The sequence below is a fragment of the Asterias rubens genome, chromosome 3 (assembly GCF_902459465.1).
Source record: "Asterias rubens chromosome 3, eAstRub1.3, whole genome shotgun sequence".
NCBI classification, from domain to species: Eukaryota; Metazoa; Echinodermata; class Asteroidea; order Forcipulatida; family Asteriidae; genus Asterias; species Asterias rubens.
In genome coordinates, this window is record NC_047064.1 from 412,812 (window position 1) to 434,228 (window position 21,417).

General features: G+C 36.8%; 1 protein-coding gene across 3 annotated transcripts in view; it reads right to left on the reverse strand.

Moving 5' to 3' along the window:
* Positions 1-1,457: 1,457 nt before the first annotated feature.
* Positions 1,458-21,417, reverse strand: part of LOC117287810 (protogenin B-like) — a 45,852-nt gene continuing 25,892 nt past the window's right edge. For 2 of the 3 annotated variants that reach the window (XM_033768332.1, XM_033768331.1), the window contains exons 4-19: positions 20,469-20,746; positions 19,748-19,912; positions 16,910-17,176; positions 12,084-12,203; positions 11,364-11,525; positions 10,395-10,555; positions 9,689-9,836; positions 8,471-8,656; positions 8,063-8,158; positions 7,491-7,659; positions 7,002-7,129; positions 6,502-6,678; positions 5,466-5,615; positions 4,531-4,636; positions 3,857-4,031; positions 1,458-3,471 (exon numbers count right to left, since the gene is read on the reverse strand). In XM_033768332.1, the coding sequence (XP_033624223.1) occupies positions 3,061-3,471; positions 3,857-4,031; positions 4,531-4,636; positions 5,466-5,615; positions 6,502-6,678; positions 7,002-7,129; positions 7,491-7,659; positions 8,063-8,158; positions 8,471-8,656; positions 9,689-9,836; positions 10,395-10,555; positions 11,364-11,525; positions 12,084-12,203; positions 16,910-17,176; positions 19,748-19,912; positions 20,469-20,746 (2,899 nt within the window). In that variant the 3' untranslated portion in view covers positions 1,458-3,060. The remainder of the gene's footprint in view (positions 3,472-3,856; positions 4,032-4,530; positions 4,637-5,465; positions 5,616-6,501; positions 6,679-7,001; positions 7,130-7,490; positions 7,660-8,062; positions 8,159-8,470; positions 8,657-9,688; positions 9,837-10,394; positions 10,556-11,363; positions 11,526-12,083; positions 12,204-16,909; positions 17,177-19,747; positions 19,913-20,468; positions 20,747-21,417) is intronic. The other variant, XM_033768333.1, reaches the window with a different exon arrangement.

The window sequence follows — 21,417 nt, forward strand, 5'->3', positions numbered from 1 at the left end:
CTGGTAAAACTTCTTTAGTAATGCTTTTAAGTATCTTTCCATGAGTTATCTGTTGTATTTAATTTGGTTTCTCACTTTCTAAATCTAACATTTGCATTTTGTTGTCAAAGATGAAGAGGATAATTGAATTAATTTGTTAGAAACCAAATCTACTTGAGGCGGCTACTTATTTCATTTCAGTTTTAGCTTCCCTAACGAAATGTATTTAACTTTAATAAAGGTAGATTTGAAGTAAACCTGATATTTGTTTTATATTTCACTTCTAAGGGACTTTAGTTAGCAAAAATAATTCTTGTGATTCTGCAGCACATTATCTTTAAAAAGATCGACATTTTGTCCAGAGTCAATTCAGTCCTGAAATGAAAATGGGTAATCTTTTGATAGTTTCATTCCTTCAGAGACCTTTTACAAATTGTAAGATTCATTTTGTAACTTCATAAAATCTCAAACAGTATTTTGTGATAAGCAGCATTCAAGTTCTTTGGGAAAATATATTTTTTTGCTACACTTAAAATATTGATTTCTTGGTCTTAAGTATAGCTGTGGTTAACCTTGAAATAATGGATTGGTGTATTCCCGATAATCTAAGCCCAAATCACAATGATTGTCTGGAATTGATACAATCTAGAGTTGATGCAAGTCTAATGAATAAAAAGGTGCAAGTCCAACACTGATTATTTCACACCAAAGTCATATTCCTCAAGTTTCTTTCTTTTGCATTGTTTTTACCACACATAAATGTTTATCTATAAGACTTGACTTACGTGGAAGATCAAAAGGAATGGACCATACTATGATGAATTAGAATAAATATTAGTGAGTGTTATAGTAAGAAGATTTCATTAATTCAAAGATGAAATCAACCATTCAACATTTTATCTTTCAATAAATAAAAACATCCTCATTTGTCTAAGTACATATTTGTCGTTTGAATGAGAACAACTATCAACAAAACATTTGAAAATAATGTTGGGGCATTTACCAGAAGTGTTTGGTACTTGTGTAGCATGTGCATGTATAGCATGGTGTAGTCTAGAGTCCAATACATGTACCCGGTAGTTAAAATGGGATGGGATAAAAATGATTAATGAAGTAGTAACGGTTTCAATAATAACTGTCACGCGACTAACAATCCTTCAATCAAATTATAAGGATCTACTCAAGTGTTGTATAAACCTTTATATCGGTCAGTTACTGTGTATGGGACAGCAACAAGTGTGGCTGGCAATGTGACCAGTATAAACCTTTATATCGGTCAGTTACTGTGTATGGGACAGCAACAAGTGTGGCTGGCAATGTGACCCGTATAAACCTTTATATCGGTCAGTTACTGTGTATGGGATAGCAACAAGTGTGGCTGGCAATGTGACCAGAATTAATCAAAAATCAACTCATAACATCCCATTACAATTTAGGACCCCCCCCCCCCCCCAAAAAAAAAAAAAAAAAAAAAAAACCTTGAATTTCAAACAACATTTTGAGAGATTGAGCCATCTCTTCCAAACCATTATTTAGCACAGCTTAATATAATAGCAGCAGCTTATCCAACTGCATATTAATGCTATATACAATAATGAGGTACATCTTTAAAGGGATTTCAGTTATATACGCTAGTGCTTACTCATACCACTGTACGCACCATCTATCTATTTACAGTAGCAATGGGTCTTCAATAAAATACCATCACTTAATATATAAAAAAGAAAACAAACAAAACTGATAACAAATACCTGCCGTTATTATCACGGGCAGTAAAATCCCTGTACATTCTGACAGAGGGTTCAACCTGAGAGGTTAACCAGTTAACTCCGGAAGATGTCTTATCTCGTTGATGCATGCCAGGACAAGTGACTTCTTGAAATTTGTGTCACTGTGGATGACCGCAACAAAGGTGGCCTGTACTTTACACACTACAGAGCGGACACTCGTTATTCACTCTCGGCTGTGCAACACTTCCTTTCACCCACATAAAGAGGAGAGATGTAGGTAGAAAGACTCCTGCAATTATGTCTTTATGTAATCCCAGATTCAAGGCCATCGTCTTTTTGCTGAAGAAGATTACGTGGCATCGAGATACTTCCATCTTTGTATTTCAGTGTTTTTTGTCTCAATGGTCCGGCAATGGAACCAATTGACTGCCATGTCTCTACGTAGCATCGAGATACTTCCATCTTTGTATTTCAGTGTTTTTTGTCTCAATGGTCCGGCAATGGAACCAATTGACTGTCATGTCTCTTACCCAAGGTTTTGTGATTCATGTTTTTTTTTCTCAAAAGAGAAAGTACAAATCCTTGTGCTTCAATCAGAATCTTTGTTCTATTAGCCTTGTCAAGTCATGGTTTCTTTATGCCAGCAGTGATCTCGTAGAAAGTTGGTTCCAGCAACTCAGATAAAATAATCTTGCCAGGGTGTAAGTGAAAAAATAGAAGATTCCGGCATTAACTGGTTAATTGCTCATAATTGGTTCATATAATATTATATCTATCAATGTCTAAGACCTGATAACAACAATGCTTGCCTGTCCATCTTGTTTCCTAAGTTAACAAGGCAACCTCCATAAATAATCTTATTCCCTGAGTAGGAGGTGACATCAACGTCTTGTGAAACATCTTGGTTACATGCAGTCTGCTCTTCCTTCTGAATACCATGTTCCAAACTGCATCAATGTGTCTATGTGAAGCTTTAATATCGAAGTCAATGTAACGTCCGACGTAGCCAGACATTACAAACTGCAGCAATTATGGTGAACTTCGACGTTAAGTTGCATGAGGAGTCTCTTTTAATGATGGAACTGTCTGAAAAAATGGTCTTTATCAACTCTTGCCTGTTCTGAAAAAAATTCGCAAAAAAATCTTGAAGCCTCTGAAAAACAAAGCAAGCCAAGATTCATTCCTCACTGGTACACAACTCATACCTCATTATCACATCAATATTCATTTTTCTCTTTGAGGTATTCTGATGTTTTGTCCTGAGGTGCTCTTTTCAGTCAACTGTTTCAAAGTACAGAAAAAAATGAGCATTCTTAAATCCCTGACAGTTTTATCTTTTAACGTTTCAATATTAAACGGGGTGGATGCCAAGGTGGTATTCTCGCAACACTTTCTCAATAAAATCTGGACTTGTATCCTCAATAGGGAATTCCAAATCTCCGATGAGTCCACTGTCTCCACTGGTACTCTCCCTCAATGGTGTCCAGCGACTTGAGGTATCGGCTCCATCTTCAGACCCAGACTCAGGCAGCGAGGCACTACACGTAGGGTACTTGTGCCTTAGAGGTACAGAGGATCCACAGTCTGGTCTGCTTGGTAAGGTATGACTGTATTGCCTCATAGGGTCTTCTAGAGGTACTTCAGAGGTACAGTGAGGAGTAACTTCAACCTGATGAGTATGAGGTGATGGCAAATCATCTTCAATGACTGAATCTGAGACAGGACGACGACGAATGCCAAGCAATGGCGACTCACAACGAACCTTAAACAATAAATTATAATATCAACAAAAAATTAGGCATTTTAGTCGCAGTAACCACTTCATATATATGGTGATGTGTTTTTCAGCCAAACTTTTCCAAACCAAATAACGGTGGATGGCTCTTCAGAGCATCCTCTTTTGGTTGCCGTGGATTATTTTGGTTTCAAGTAAATTGTGGCCAATTATCGGCAGTGGCTTATTCAAAATAAGACAATCCATCATTTATCCAAAAAGAACAAAAATCCTGATGCTTTTTATGCGAACATTTGTTGTAATTACTTTTTAAAAATCGGGGTTTCAATGTGTAAACAAAATTAAACAAAGTCTTCGGACAGAAACTTAATTGTGAATCTTCCATTTTGAATAAATTTGTTTGTACATGTACCTCAGTGTTAGGAGGTCCAAACTGTCGAATTGATTCTCTTGCCAACATTGGACTCATGGCATTCAGTTCAATTTCTAGTCTGTTTCCCTGAACAAGACGAGACATCGGGACTCTGCCGTTGTGATCTCCATTCCATGTTCTTGCCAACCGTTCCTCGCGAGTAAACTGGTACCTCCTAAACACCATCAAGTAAACCGAGAGAAAATTGAAATTGTAAGAGCATTTACCAAAACTTACCAAGCACAACGTATAACACATGATCAACCAGAACTAATAATAATATTGTCCATTAAATGGGTAGATTTAAATCAATTTTGGGTTTACAAAGATAAATTGACACGATTGGCATTTGAACCGACAACCTCTTGGTTTATGAACTGAGCAATGTGGCAATATGTTGTCACACAAAAGCATATACTAAAACGTTGATCGTCCAACCCAAAGAGAGTCTTTCTCAAAGGCCAAAATTCCTCTTTTCCTTAAAAAAACATAAAGTGTATCTTCCTGTGTTCTAAAAAAAATCAGTGAAATTTAGTGAAAACACACTGAAAAGCAAAACCCTACTAGTTTGACCTGTTTGTATCGTTTGCAGCGATGAATGTACAGAATAAGATACAGATGGAACCAAGAATGGAAACTAAACGGAGAAGCACAACCCTACTAGTTTGACTTACTTGTATCGTATTGCAGCGATGAGTGTACAGAATAAGATACAGATGGAACCCAGAATGATGGCGATGAAAAGACCTTTCTCCATGTCCTTCACCTGATCACCTGTGTCTACAAAGAATAAATCAAACAAAATCAATAAGGATGTCAGGTTTTTATCATTCTAGAAGTACTAAATGAATTGGCTAAGCTCATAAAAAAATCAGACTTTCCAGAAATGAGAAATTAGGTCGTTGAATGAACATTAATTTTGGATTTATCTGTATTTGAACAATAAGTGAACTGTATACTCATTTTTTTAATTTTTTTTATCTGGTTCATGTTGTTTGTGAAAAATATCTATAGGCTGGGATTCAAACCCACAACCTTGGAATTGTAGAGCAGACTTCTAAACCACTAGACTACAGAGTTTGGCTGGTGATGAGGGGCCAATTCCAATCCATGATCAGCAGTGGGTTCGGCAACAATTTAAATAGATGAAACACTTGCGTTACGAATAAGGAATATTATTTTGGTTTTACTTTTATTTGGGTTTTACTTATACACCGATGTGTCAGTGGTTGTGGGTTCCAATCCAACCCATAAGTGCCTTATATTTTCCAACCGAACAGTACTTATTTTCTACATCCCTGATGCAATTATTTCATCTTTGATATTAATTTTAATAGATGTTAAAATTGTACACATCGGTGGTTGGGTAAAACCAAACAATGATATAAATCATGTGTGCCTTCAATTATATAAGTGTGTTCTTGACATTGTTCTTTACATGTTCGTACACACATTCTGAGGGGTCTCCATCCAACAAGCTTGCTTTAGGAGACCTCCTCCAATTAATCAAACTAATTTTTTCTCCTGTAATAATATCTGATGTCATTTTAAATGATTGAGTGAAAATTAATTAAACTATGATTAATGAACTATGATTAAGATCTCTGACCTGGTTGAACCATAAAATGCGACTCTTGAGGTGTCCTGACTCTGAGAACGTTGGATGGAGGACCTTCCCCTACTGATGTACATGCTCGCAGAAAGAAGTAATATTGAGTATCACTCGTCAAGTTCTTAACGGTAGAGGACAACTCGCTACCTAATGGGCAGAAGAACATCAGAAAAAAAGTCAGACAATACACAAATTAGATCAGCTACAAGTATTTGTGAAAAAGACCCCTTGTAGATTTTTTAAATTTAAAATAAAAATATTTTATGCAAGCCAACTTCAAGGTGTGGGTTACAATTTTTTTTTTTCAGAGGCCAATGCCACCTACTCCTAGGGCTGAAACAGGGTTACCCCTTGTACAGTCCATACGAATGTAGGCTTGGGTATCATCAGTCCGAAGCCTGGCCAATAGAGCAGAAAGCACTACCTCCCCAATTTTACGTAGCAAAAGTCACAACCAGGACTCGAACCCACACCCTGCTGGTCATACACCAGAGCTTGAATCCGGTGCTCTTAACCGCTCGGCCATGATGTACATGTAGATGACATCATAAGTCCAAACAGCGATGAGAGTTGTGTTCAGCTAAACGATGCAAGGGATCTGTAGTGTAAGTTGGTTTGGTGTTGCAGCATTCCTTTAAACATTTATCAAAACAAACCCCAAAACAGAAAACTCATTGCTGACAATAAGTATGAAACCAGGCTTTGAAATGTCTGCAGCATGCTCAAATGACTGCACTACCACCTCTTGTCCCATTACTTGATGCTAACTAAAGAACTTTTTCATGTCACTAGACCACCAAGCTTGCCCAGTAGCTGGAGGCAGTTTGAATCATTTAAGCAGCGGGTAGTGCACAATCTTAAACTTAGTTGCTTTATTACAACCCTTAAGGCCGAGTCACACTGCAGCGATAACAAAAACGATCACGATCACAATGCAAGGAGAACGCATTCCATTGGTTGAATGAGCATGTGTGTATTCTGCGTGGAGCAATTCAGTGTGCAGTGTGACTCGGCCTTAAGTAATAACCCTTACCTCTTTTCTGAGTTTTATTCCACTGTGGTTCTTCTCTGTCCTGTTGTTGAGTATCAGGAACATAGACGATGGTATAAGCTTTAATCACTCCATTGGGATTCAATGGTGGGCGCCAGGCTACACTGACTGTATGAGCATCAAGAGGCTTGGCACTGAAGTTAACAGGTGCTGAAGGTACTGTCATACATTGTCAAAATATAAAAGATGACTTTGTAAACCCCTAGAAACAATTGTATTGAAATGTGTAACTCTATTTGTGATTGTTGAGCTATGCCTGCAAAGTTTATCAGTTAATTATATCAGTTGAAGCTACTAAAGATTTCAAATCTCCTCAGCAACCAAATGAGCACACAGGTTACAAATCATTCACATGAATAATCTCAACCCTTGAAGGTACCCATTTACTCCTGGGTGATGAGAAGCAATTATAACCAGGAATCCCACATTATCCCTAAATGATTCCAATTACTAATGAAGGACAGAGCGAGATGTATCCTTACCATCCTCCATGGTTCTGCAATAGACCTCATCACAGTATTGACCCCTGACCCCTGTTTGATTGACACGCACCCTCAACGTGTAGATGGTAAAAGGCTTCAACTTCGTTAAGACGACAGTTCCAGAAGTGCTTAAAGGAAAGACGGCAGATACCAAAGGTTGAATGACTTATTCAATGGTGAAGCAAGTTGCCTCAATTGATTGCAGACATTCACAATAATTATTAATAGTAAAAATACTTAAATACCACACGTTTCCTACTTTAAATACCTTAAATACCACACGTTTCCTACTTTAAATACCTTAAATACCACACGTTTCCTACTTTAAATACCTTAAATACCACACGTATCATATTAGCTACATCATGGGAGTTCACCTGTTCATCGGGTATAATTTTAGAGTTCAAGTTTATTTATTGCTCTTAATTTGTGCAAGACTTAGTAATTTCTTTCATGAGTTGAATAATTTTCTAGCAGTCTCATGATTACCTGGAGACCTTCATGCCAGTTTCATGATGGCTATCAGAGGTTGGACGATAGTCCACTTCATACTGGAATCGAGTCTCAAGGATAGAATCCCAGTTCACTTGGATGCTCGTTGAGGACAGGGCAAAAGCTTCAACATTCTCAGGAGGAGGGCGTGTCTGTTCACCACCATCTTATAATAACGAAAATAAATAATAATAATAAATAATATTAAAGACATTTGTAAAGCACCTAATGCAAAAGCCTCTTAGCGCATAAAGAGAACAATAAAATAAACAATGAGTGTAAGATACAAATTACAAATAAGCAGATTACAAATAAATGAGTTGTTAACAGAGACTTATAACAGTGTAATGAACTAGCCAGACGAATATGCACAGGAAGACTATTCCTTAAGAAATGGTGTGGCGTAAGAACATGATCTGTGGCCAAATAAATGGAAGAAACTCTTGTAGCAATGATGGAAATATAAGAGATAAGAAAGTTAATGTAAAGTTGCTATTTGATAATGATCTCATATGAACAATACACGTCTCGTATGAATAATGCAAACATGTCTGATGTAAATAGTTTACCTGTAGTTGATGGCATGGTAATAGTCTGCATAGAGGCTGTACCCAGACCACATTCATTAAAGGCTTTCAGCTCAAATGTATGTACGGAACCAGGCACTGTGTATAAAATAAAAGCAACATAAATCTCATTACATGCAACTTGAACTTGGGGAGAAATCTTTCGAAAATAATTTAACCACTTTATTTTTTAAAAGAATGTTCTTAGTGACTATACTATATTTCCTTAACCCTACTTTGTTTCTGAATTTTCTTACACTTGGGTTTTTCAATTCACCTTTTATTATGCTTATTTTATACTCTTTGTGCCAACATAGAAATGAATGTCATCATAAAATAAATTGAGCATACTATTATTCAAAGATATTTTGGATTTAAAAGGAATGGTTCAAGGTAGTGAAAGTGACATACACAAATCTGTGAAGACGTATTCAAAGATGTTATATTGAAGTTTCATCCCATCTTCCATCACTCCAGATAGTTGGAGTCTAAAGCCATCTACTGGGATGTCATTCTGTACGATAGGCTCCGACCAAGTCACCACTAGTTTAGTGTCATTCAGGACTTTGGGAATGTCCAATGGATACTTAAGAGGAACTGGAAATAAGAACAAGAATTAAAATAGTGCAACATTACTTTATTATAAATAAACAGTGATCTCATAGAACTATGAAATGTATGGGCACAATTTCATGAAACTGCTTAAAGGCAGTGGACACTATTGGTAATTACTCAAAGTAATTATTAGCATAAAACCTTACTTGGTTACGAGTAATGGGGAGAGGTTGGTGGTACAAAACATTGTGAGAAACGGCTCCCTCTGAAGTGGAGTAGTTTTTGAGAAAGAAGTAATTTTCCACGAATTTGATTTCGAGACCTCAAGTTTAGAATTTGAGGTCCCGAAATCAAGCATCTGAAAGCACACAACTTCGTGTGACAAGGGTGTTTTTTTCTTTCATAGTTATTTTTGCAACTCCGACGACCAATCGAGCTCAAATTTTCACAGGTTTTTAATTTTATGCATATGTTGAGATACGCCAAGTGAGAAGACTGGTCTTTGACAATTACCAATAGTGTCCACTGGCTTTAAGCAGAGAATATTGTAGTTCAGCTGGTAAACTAATTTTGGTAAGCAAAATTTTGTTGAACTTAACTGTTTTTTGTGCTTGAGCAGCTCTATGAAATTGGGCCCTGGTTCTAAGTAACCTCTACTATTCCGTAATAGCTTGAATGAGCCCTTTTTACAGCAGTCTCTTTAAACAACCCTCACACACAACTGCCTCTTCTTTAAAAAACCCTCAAACTAAGCAGAGTCAACACCTGTCATAATAAAGATGTCCCCACAAAGGAATGAGGTCAGGTCAACCATCCTGACTCTCACTCATAAAATAACGTTTCTCTTTAAGATTACTTTAGCACTATGACTAATATGAGTCATAGTTCAAGGGCGGAAACAAAAAAATAGCATCATCTGAAGGGAAATTGCATCATCAAAAAATTAACAAATAAATATATCATTATCACAAAGCTTAATCAATTGTGTCAGGTGAGTTCCACACATTCTGATCAATTAAATCAGGCCTTAAAAACTTCCATAGTTGTCTAAACTTCTTTGAAAAAGTGCCTTACCTGAGCAGTTTCCAATGTTTGTGGTTCTTATAGCCTGTTGTTCAGATTCAGGTCCGAATCCTCCCTTGGTTGCTGCAGCCATATGAACATCATAAATAGTAGCAACTTTCAATCCTTGTATCTTGAAGTAAGAATTGGTTCCGCTCACCTATTGGGACAAGAATAAAATTATGAATCAAACCCATATTTTCTAATCTCTCAACCAGTTTGACTCTTTGATTTGAGGTGTTTGGGCATTCCCAATTGTTATTGTTCCGAGTTTTTTTTTATTTATTAATTTTTTTTATATTTTTTGAATGGGTCTTATTCTTTTTCTTTGACTTCTAGTTCAAACCGAAAGGTGGAAGTATTATTTTTTTTATGTGATTCTTCTCCAACATTTATAGATTTTGATATGATCTATGTTAAGATTTGATGTCTATTACTTAAGCCCCTTCAAAATTTCTGAATGTTGAGAAAAAAACTAAACTGTGAGCACATTTACCTTTGGTTTTAGATGTCCCACTCTGTAATCTGGGGCGTTCTAAAGGGTTCTGCCTTTATGTTTTTATAAATTTTATCTAGATCTAATTTTTTTTGATTGAGATGGTTTAAAACAACAAGAATTTCAGGTTTTACCTGGAGAATTGACATCCCTGACCAACTAATCCCCTAATATTGATAAATACAGAATATGAGTAAATTTGGAGTGACTTTATAACCTTACCTCTCTACAGGTGTAGTCTTGTTTACCATTTTCTTGATAACAGATTCTATAATGTACTACTTGTCCCTTAGTTACAGTCTTGTCAATCAGACGATCCCAGTAAACATCAATTGTGTTGGCAGAGCTGCTTGCCAGTGAAAACACTGGAGCCACATCCGGAACTGTGTTCAAAACAAAACCATTCCATAATCAAGAAATCTTACCATGTAAATATATCTGAGGTACATGTGCAAAACAACATTTGGATGTCATTAGTTTTTCCATCCAATATTTTATTTAAGCCAGTAGAGTCAATGACCTTGATCATAGAGCGACCATCTTGCTTTTCTTCTCAATGCAACCATTCGATGGCAATCTCGCTACCACGGGCAGCGCGCCGTATCACCCGCTAGCTCTGCGTACGTCTCTAACCCCTGGGAGGGAAACTCCGATCCGTGTCTTTGATTGGCTATTACGCGCAAAATTTGAAACCTTGTGCGTCTCCAAAAAGCTCTATACGCCGAAACGCGTGCGTATAAAGATGTACGTATTCACCGTTTTTTGTCACGCGCAACACTGAATGCCAAGGCAATTTATGATTTGTATTACACACAGCACCTCCAGCGTGTGCGCGACTAACGCCCCACACAGAACGGATCAACCACAGGACTAATTGTAATATCCCTTATATTTGGATATTTTGGAGTTACACTTCCAGGGGTTATGATCGAGCAAGGCATGCTGGGAAAAAATGGAGCGGCGAGATCGATCACCCCTGGGAACGACGTTGACTCACAGGCTGAAAGGATAAGATAGTCAGGTCCCTTTCATCATATGAGAATTAATACTGCCAACACCACTGTTGCATGTGGGGTGTACGACACAGATGATCACAGAATGATCAAGCTATATATGTTCATTTGAAAATTCACAAGGTCAAAACATAAACGCCAACTACATGTACTTTACAAAATCAGACTCTGCCCATACCTCCTTCAGCTGTCTGAACAACCACGTGGTCTGAAAACCTGCTAGCAGCATGGGTAATTGATCGCATGTAAAACGTGTAGTTGGTGTAGGGATGAAGATTTCTCACGGCATAAGAAAATGGCTCCTTCTGATCTGACAACACTAGTTGAATTTCTTCACCATCTACAAGAGGAAAAATCATCAAACTCTTAAAACAAGAATTTTCTAAAATAAATAAATCATCATGTCAGATGGATGCAAAAAGTTAACTAATTTTCAGACAATTTGTATACAAAATTAATGCTTTGAAATGTTATTTGATATGGGATAAAGAATATAATTTGTTTTTACTCATATCGATGTGCATCCGTACTTTATCGAGTTCAGTGAAAAAAAATCCACATGTAAATCACTTGAGTGTGATTCTAGTGGTAAGATATCTGCTCTAGCAGTGCAAAGGTCGTGGGTTCCCATCCTGGTGATTGGCCAGGGGATTTTCAGAACTCGGGAAAGTACTGGGTATACAGTGATTAATACACATTGATGTAAGGACAAAAACAAATTATAGTTATAAATTAGTTTGCAAAATATTGTTTGTTTGGCACCTTTCACTTTTATTACCAAATAAAAGAATGATGCAAGAGAAAGAAATAAAACCTCAACACAAACTTCTGGTTTAGCTGTTGTGATTCCAGGGGAGCACCACCTCGATTAGCTTAACCTTGTGATCTTTGACCTTACCTGGTTCAAGGTAGTATTGCAGAACGAAGAGTGAAACTCCTATAGCATCCCATTGAATCAGAACCGTGTTGCTATTCAGGGTTAGGGCTGTAAGATTATAAGGTGGCTCCGGGGGATTCTCTGAAAAAAAATATCAAATGTCAAAATTACAAAACTGGAGGAAATAATAATGTCAAGGCTATTTCTGGTGTTCAGAGGCAATGTTAAGGTACCTTCAGACCTCAAATAACCCCCGACACTTTTTCCATTGTACCCCGTGCTTGCTGTGGTGCCCTTTGCAAAGTTCCAATGCAAATTTACATTTTCTCATATCAGTGCCTCTTACCAGAGAAACAAAGTTGAAGGCCTGTACCTTTACTTTGTGAAAGAGTCTGATGGGGTCAAACCAGGGCGGCATTTGCTGCATTTAAACCATTTTAAAGTCCTTTTGGTTGATACATGTAGCCAGTTTCCAATCAGCTCATTTTTACTTTTTCATCTTTACTTAAATTTGACATTAACAACAAAAACAGGGCAAAACAGGTTTTGGTTTTAGATGCCATTCGAATAACGGTTTCCAAAAATCAACAAAGATTCTTTCTTTACAATTGTTTTCACAAAAATCTGTCAATCATTCCACATATTTTTGTATATACAATTTGATTTATCTCCCACAACAAAACTGCAATAATACATCCATCACAACAAATCAGAGAATCAAAAACATATATCAACATCTTGAAGACAAGACAGAAATGTGTAGAAAGTTACAACGCTTTAAAGATGTGACTGTAACAAGAAAGTCAAATCTATATAATGTGCCTGTTATATACTAGAAGTTTTGACTGGAGTGTCTTTTATTAGTGTGTTTATTTCATGTATGCCTTTGCTGATGAATGTTGAGTAAATGGAGTAATATTACTCCACATAAAAAAAAAAAAAAGGGAAAACAATCTATGACAATAAAGGGTGTTTTAATTCTCAGTCTTAAGATGAAACTCCCTGATTTTCAACGTTGTTACATTTTTCAAGAATTTACGCTCTCCACATCGTCACAAATTGAAACCAAGAGACTTGAACATATAAAGCCTGTACATGTATTTTGTAAGCACAAAAAGTTGCTTTGCACAGAATAGCATTGGTTACCAGCCAAAATGACATTGAGTTTACATTGTTAAGGCTGCTCGAGCCCCACTGAATGTTTGATAGCAAGGAAATTTGCCACGCAGTTTAACAGCTTCATGAAGTTGAGCCCAAGTCATTCTTCCCTTGATTTTCAGAGGCCTGCAGCTGACATTTCAATATTTTATATAAAAACAATTGCACCTGTTGATTGAATTCATAATTATTCATCAAGGACAAAGGGTTTATTATTCAAAATAATTCCTTTCTTATTAGTAATCCTTAAACTCATGAAATCACAACCTATCATTGTAAGGGAGTACTACTAGCTCAAAAGTACTCCTACGCACTTCTTAATATTGTCTAAGAAGTGCATAAAAAACAGTCATTCAAATGTCAAGTGGACTTAAAAAAAGTAAGGAAACACAGTATTTAAATAATAATACTAGGAAATGAACTACCGATGTGGCGTCAATCTGCTTTAATCAAACAACAAAAACAATAGTCTTCTGATTCAATCAAGCAGTCTGTAGTGAACTTTTCCCTTTTCTTTTTATGACAGTTTCTTTCAGTTGAAATAAATACAACATGAACTGCCCATGTGTTTTACATATGCTTTAACCACTGCCTTGCAAGAAAAGTTAGTGATTGGACTAGATTTGAGTTATTGAAGTTTTCTCAGAATTCACCAGGAAATTTATTATTTTCCTGACTTTTATTGATATCAAAAGCATGTTTTCAATTGTAGTTTTTGAAACCTAGCCAAACTACAATGTGTCTTTAACCTCTAGATGGTATGCCAAGACTAATTGAATGTATTCATTAAAGTCATATCAAGGTGATACTGTAGCTTAAGTTTCTTCAAAACCCACTCTAAAGATTTGTTTTCTTCCTGTACACCAATAAGTCAGACTTCAAACCAAGTTGTTCTAGAAACAGCGAAACCTTGGCAGACTACACACGATGCTTCACTACTCCCAAAGAAGGAAAGATATAAAACCATGACCATGAAAGTTCCTACAGTCTCAAGAAAATTGGGCCAAGTTATTGACCTACAACAAGCTCTAATGACCTTTCAAATAACACACTGATTAATCTCAGCGGGGTAGATTTAAGACTTTCTTGTGCACTCCGTTATTGATGGGTTTAGGTTAGTAGTCTACTTCTCTACACTTCCAATAGGTAAATAATCGTCATGATATATCAACAAAATGTCTGCCATTATCAGTCTGAGAATCCACTGATAACCTGTTTAAACTGGGAGAGGTGATATCCAAATCATTGTTTTATCTTTCTTACTGATGTGGGCTATCAGTGTCATTGTCAACAAAACAAGAAGAGGTTAAACACCCCCATTTGTCTTAACTAAAGGGGTGGTTCACCACTTGCTAATTTTTGTCAGAGTTTCAAGGAATACAAACTAACTTGGGCACGTTTATTGACTACAAAAATATTTTTCAATTAAATAACGGTCCTCTTGAATTAAGATGAAAAAAGCTGGGTGGTCAAAAGTTTTTTTCGTCAACTTTAGTTGAACATAAATTATTTGGTAACAGTCCCTTTAATGGCCCGCTGCCAAGGAGCGTTGACTGGTCCTGAAGGAATTTACAGGGGTCAGAAGGCCACGTTAAAGGAATGGAACACATTTTACAGGATCTGAAAATTACACCTTGGGAATTTCTTAGTTCCTGTTACTATTAACATTTGCATTGTACATATGTTTATCAAGATTGTTGTCAGTGATGGAAGAATGATGCTCAAAGAATAAACAAAATGTCATTGGAGTTTTGGCTGGTAATCTTGTAAGCATAATATTATTGTGTTTAGCTGCATTTTGTGCTGAACAGCTCAATAACATTGGGTCTTGTTTGGCAAATTGATCACTTATACAGTAAGTGGTAAAATGCTTGTCTGACAGCCGGGTATTTCAAGCAAAAAAAGAGGTGATAAGTACAGAGTGCTATTCATGACAACCTATGCCAGCTTTGTGTTGTGTATCCCTTGTTAATAGAAGGAGTATTACTTTGTTCACCATGGAGGAAGGAAACAAACGCTTTCCTCTGTGCTTTGAGTTTCAGAAGTAAATTCAGACTCCTTCTGGGTGAAGTCAAGATTAATCTGCACTGAACTGCCTTGACAAAGTTCAGACTTATGATGGGCTATAGGGATCTCTTATTGGTTTGCGCTGGAAATCAATGATTTTTGTTAACATTTTTAATGCTTCAAGTGGTCGAAAAATTAATAAAAAATAAAAAATAACTATTATCCTACGTTCTTTGTTGCTTAAACTTTGAATGTGTTAATTACTGTAAACTTTCTCTCATGTGCAACTTATCTTAACACTTTCTGATACAAAATGAATTCAAGTCACTTTTGTAAGCACACCACCGATTTATTTTCATGCATTTGAATTGCACAAGGAATAAATTCTTTGGATTTGACATTAGACCTGGATACTTTTGATGACTGCCCATGCTTAGAAATCCCTGCACAGTTATGTTATGTTGTTTCTCTGCTGGTTAGAAAGCACAGCACAACAAAGTCATGTGTAAATACAAACAATTTTGAGTTCCCACGCTGCATTTTAAAATCATCACGTGATACATCACTACCACTATCTTGAGAGAAGAAACAATAAAACACAAAAACATGTCTATCATGTCTGTACATGTACATGTACACCCCCTTTTTTCTTCAGGCTGTGTGGACAATGAAATCTTAAACCTCAACCACATGTTTAGACTCTCTTTTTTTTTCAAAGTACGCACATCAAGTTTATTTGTGTGATGTTGAACTACATTTTGTAACTGTGTCTGCGAGGTAATCTCTTAAAGCACACAGATAACACTAATAATCACGCAATCAAGGTTTTAGCTGGAAATTTCAAAACTGGGTGTCCAAATTGATCACTTACAATACGTTTACATGTAAATGACAGATAAAACAGGGTGTTCAAATTTAGAACAGGGTCCAAAAGGCACCCCTGTGGCTAACACTATGCAGGTAATCGACTTTAATCATGGGGCAGCCATGTTTTGTCTCCTTCCATTCAAACCAATGTAACCAAACTGAGGCTGGGGAAGGCAAAATAGTCTGATCCCTCATTCAAACTATCATCGTCAATGTGTAATTGTGTATACAGGGAACCTGACAAAAAGGGTTGCAGTGTGATCAAGGTCCGTTGTCAGAGACAACTAAACAATTCTACTAGAACATTTGATGGGGTACCAAGTCAATGAACATGAGCATGAACTTTCCTTGGTATGCTACTTTTTCATTGAAATAGAAGGGAAAAACCCTCCAAGATTTTTATATGTAGAATTAAAACTTTGCATGGTGGGGAAATATAATTAGGTGAGGTTTGCGGTAGCATCATGTGTAAATCTCGTTTGAGTAGTGTTGGTTCTGAAAACCGCTGGTTCTTTTCAGAAACAGCACTACTCAAAAAGAGGTTTCCACATGGTGCTACCTCACCTGAATGTTAAACAAGCTAAACAACAAAGAGGTGGTCGCCAGAATGCAATCTTTACATTTTGTTTATTCTGAAAAGAACCAGTGATAACTCAATGTTTCAATCAGTAAGCTCTGATCGTCTTCTATGACTGTGTAACTACCGAAGGCAATGAACACGGGCAAACAATTTACTTGGTAGCCTACGGTACTTTTCCAATGAAAGGGCAGGGAAGAACACACCATAAAGAATATTTCTATGACTGTATAATTACCTGGGACATCAACCAAGAGTAAGGCACTGGAGTGAGCCTGACCCGCGGTGTTAGACACAAAACACTGATAGATTCCCTGATCGTTCATCTCTACATTCCATATAACCAGATCATTATTAGCGACTTGTGAGGGTGAATGGACTGGGTTTCCATTCAGGAACCAGCTGACTTCAGGCTCAGGGTTACCTATGGCTGCACAGTGAAGACGAGCTGTCCCAAAGTCTCGTATGATGTTACTTGTTGGTTGGATCGTGAAGATAGGTGGATCTAAACACATGGGGGGAAAATGTTCAATAATATTAGGGCTTGAATTTGCAGGGGATAATCCACAAGACCACAGGGCGTGTTGCTCAGAATATTTACAAACTAAACAAAATAATTGTACAAGACCAGACTTCCCGACACAGTTTAACATTCATTATCTGGTTTGTACTTGAACAAATACAAAGTCATATGGACACAGTTTAACATTCATTATCTGGTTTGTACTTGAACAAATACAAAGTCATATGGACACAGTTTAACATTCATTATCTGGTTTGTACTTGAACAAATACAAAGTCATATGGACACAGTTTAACATTCATTATCTGGTTTGTACTTGAACAAATACAAAGTCATATGGCCTATAGTAAGGGAAAATTTATCTCATTTGCCTCTATGGGTATTTCATAAACCTGATTACTCAAACGAATTGAAAGATGACATTCAACATTTGAACAAAAATGTTTTTGTGTTTTGGGGTTGAACAAAGAATTTACTAGAGTGGGATTCGAACCAACGACCTCCGGATTGACGTGCCGGCGCTCTACCAACTGAGCTATCTAGCCCTGTATATTGGCAGTGTCCCTATGTTGTCAATATCCCCTGGGTGCCGCTTCCCACGTTGTATCATAATTTGGGTGTGATCCCTGGCTACACGGCAGTAAACGGTTGTATGGCTTCTGACTGGCACCTCCGAACAAAGATGTTGACAAAATAGGGACACTGCCAATATAGGGCTATATGTAGATAGCTCAGTTGGTAGAGCGACAGCACGTTAATCCGGAGGTCGTTTGAATCCCACTCTAGTAAATTCTTTGTTCAACCCCAAAACTCATTTCAAAATTTACCCAGTCAGTTTCCCTTGTGGTTTATATGATATCTGAACAAAAATGTTTTTGTTCAGTATATATATAAGTTACTATGTGCTATTCAATTAAAAAAAAAAACGACTGACTGCTGGACTTGAGTTTACTGGCCTGACACTTAATCTACAAGCCCTGAGGTCCAGCCCCTGAAATTCCATCCTTTAATATTAACACGTAAAAATGTCATATACATACATATCAGTAATATTTAATAACCTCATTGAGACATTATTATGAGCTAAACAACTTCAAAGTTTGTTTTACTGGTTGAATGAACTTGGATTGTAATAAAATCTGTTTGTGTCATGGTTGATTTACTGCATGGTATCATTTTGTATTCTGCTATATTTCACTGCATAGATCATATCATGCTCTGCTATATTTCACTGCATAGATCATATCATTATGATTAATGACTTATCACTCCATTGGAAGATTTCCTTTCAAAACAACAAATCAACACGTCTGAAATTACAGTCAGCTCCTATACGTACATCTAAAGGCCAGGTACAAATGGTTGTTTATTTCAAGTTGCTAAGCTTTCCAACCCGTTGAACTGTAACTTGATTATTGAAAAAGAGCATAAAACCCCACGGCGATACCACCTTTGGTTCAAAAGTTGTGAAAGTAAAAACACCCAGAGAGAATAAAACTGAAAAGGTGTTTATTGAACTTTCTTTCAATGCTTAACCTCTTTCAAAATTATTTATCATGAAGGTAGTTGCCAAAAATAAAATACACATTTTTAAGCATTTAAGATTAAAAAAAAATAATAATAATAATAATTTATTTTACCCCTGTTGGCCTGTTTTTCCGCAATAATTGTGACAAATGACTCATTTAGCTTGATCGCATTTTTTAGAGCATAAAACCCCACGGCGATACCACCTTTGGTTCAAAAGTTGTGAAAGTAAAAACACCCAGAGAGAATAAAACTGAAAAGGTATTTATTGAACTTTCTTTCAACGCCCAACCTCTTTCAAAGTTATTTATCATGAAGGTAGTTGCCAAAAATAAAATACACATTTTAGCATTTAAGATTATAAAAAAAATTATTTTACCCCTGTTGGCCTGTTTTCCGCAATAATATTTGTGACAAACTACTCATTTAGCTTGATCGCATTTTATGTTTGTCGAAAAATGATGATTACACACAGTGAACTCAATGATTTCCCAAGCGCATCAGAATAAAATTCCCACGCATCTGTTGAGTTTAGATCTAGAGGTCTACCCACAAACAAAAGATCTCTATATATATGTTTGCTATATGGCATTTCTTACAACATGCTTAAATAATGCTAAAACATGAAAATAAGTGTTGTTTACTTTCTGAAGTTGACACTCAAGACAGTACAGGTCAAGTGGTCTTGTTTTTTAGTTGAACATCTGTGTCTCAAAAGAATGATGTTCAAAAGTTGAGTTTGAGTCTCACAATTATCTTTCAATCCTGCTTTCAATATCACCCAGAAAACAGAAGAGATAAACCTCCTGTTATTGTTTGTTCAAACAAATTATTTTAGTTTATAAAACTGTGATCTCATTTTGATTCTAGTCTCTTCTTAGTTTGATTCTGGTCTTTTATATCATCCCTGTAAGCTACAAGACCAAAATCGAGTCCTGTTTTGACTGAAAATAAAATTGTCATTAACTAATGCTAAAGTTTGCAGTGTTATTTGGGCGGAAGAACTTTAAAACTTGGCAAACTTACAGTAATCGGTAATTTCCAGCCTTGCCCTTGCTACAGTAGTATTGCCTGACTTTGTATGTGTAGCTGTACATGTATAAACACCACTGTCTCTTGGAGATAGGTCAGTAAGCTCAAGGTTGCTATGTCCTAAGAGACCATGCCGACCAGACGGCAGCTGCTTCCCACCTGTAAATCAAAGATTAATCTATTTCACTCTTGTTTCCCTGTTAAAAAAACTTCTTACTAAATGGACTTGGGAAGTTTTCTATAACAATAAGCATGATGTGAAACAGCCTTTTAACTGCATAGGATACTTGGTACAACTCTTCCATCCTGCCCATTGGATAAATGGTGCTGTTTCTGTTACAGATCAAACATTTGTGAACATGCGCTCTTCAAGGGGTGTAGCAATTTCCCTCTTGTAAGGGACACTTCTTTGAGAAAAATGTATTGGAACCTTGCAGAGGGCACCATCAGCAAAAACATAGGGCATCATGGCAAATGATGTGGTTATTTTAAGGCCTGATGTAGCATTGGTTTTCAACTTTCAACTTTACATGATTCAACAAGTATCAGTCAAGCCCCTAAAACCATTTCTGTGCCTTCTGTAAATAAAAAGTGATTGAGTTTGTTGAAGAACAAGATCTGCAAAGAGTTACTCAATATCTATCTGTTGTATTTGGTATCTGTGTACGCATAATGGTGGTTGTGTACTAGAACTGCAATGAGTTTGTTTATTAACCTGTCCAGCTCCATGTGATATTGACCCAGTTTCCAGCAGCCAAACATTCTAAGACGACCCTCTCAGGTCGATTCAGCTGGATGCCCTTAGGGCCAGCTACAATCAAATCCTCTCTACATCCAGCTGATGTATTCACACAGTGCTCAACGACAACCACCTGAGATGAGTTACTCCATGTCTCAGACTGTGCTTGGTAACCGGAGATACACTGGTAGTCACCGGCATCCTGGCGGAGGACTGGGTAAATCTGTAGGACTCCCTCATTGAGTAATGTGTATCTGATACGAGAAAGAGGGAGAAACAGAAGTAGGTTACAGTTCAGGCTATTTTCAGAATGTGAAAAGATTTACTTAGACTTCAAAAACATATAACCCGGTGCCCAGGGCTGATCTTTACCTTAGGGACAACAAACAATTCCAATAGAAACTTGCTGCAGGAAAATATCTTAATTCCATGTTGTATGGCTCGAATGTGCAGCAAAAAGTGTAATGCAAACAATGTGAACATGCTAGGGCACTTTAACTACTTATATTATATTTCCATACAACGACTATTTCATGAGTTTGTTTAATTTTATTTAATGTCTTACTGTCACAGGAAAAATACAGTAACAAGATATAAAATTTAAACAACAAGAAATTACACTAAAAAAGACAGCCTTGGCCCATTGTGGCAGGCTTTGCCTACATCCTCGCCCCATAACCTGACTGTATGCTATAATAAAAAAATTAAAAAGTACCAGCCAGATTTTAGAGTCTTTCTTACAAATAACTTAAGTGAGAAGTACCATGTCTGTACTATATACATTCAAATAATAATGTACTTTGGGGTTGAACAAAGAAAACTTACTAGAGCGAGATTTGAACCAATGACCTCCGGATTAATGTTGCGCTCTAACCAACTGAGCTTTTTAGCCCTACAATGTATGTTGGCAGTCCCCCTGTTTTTC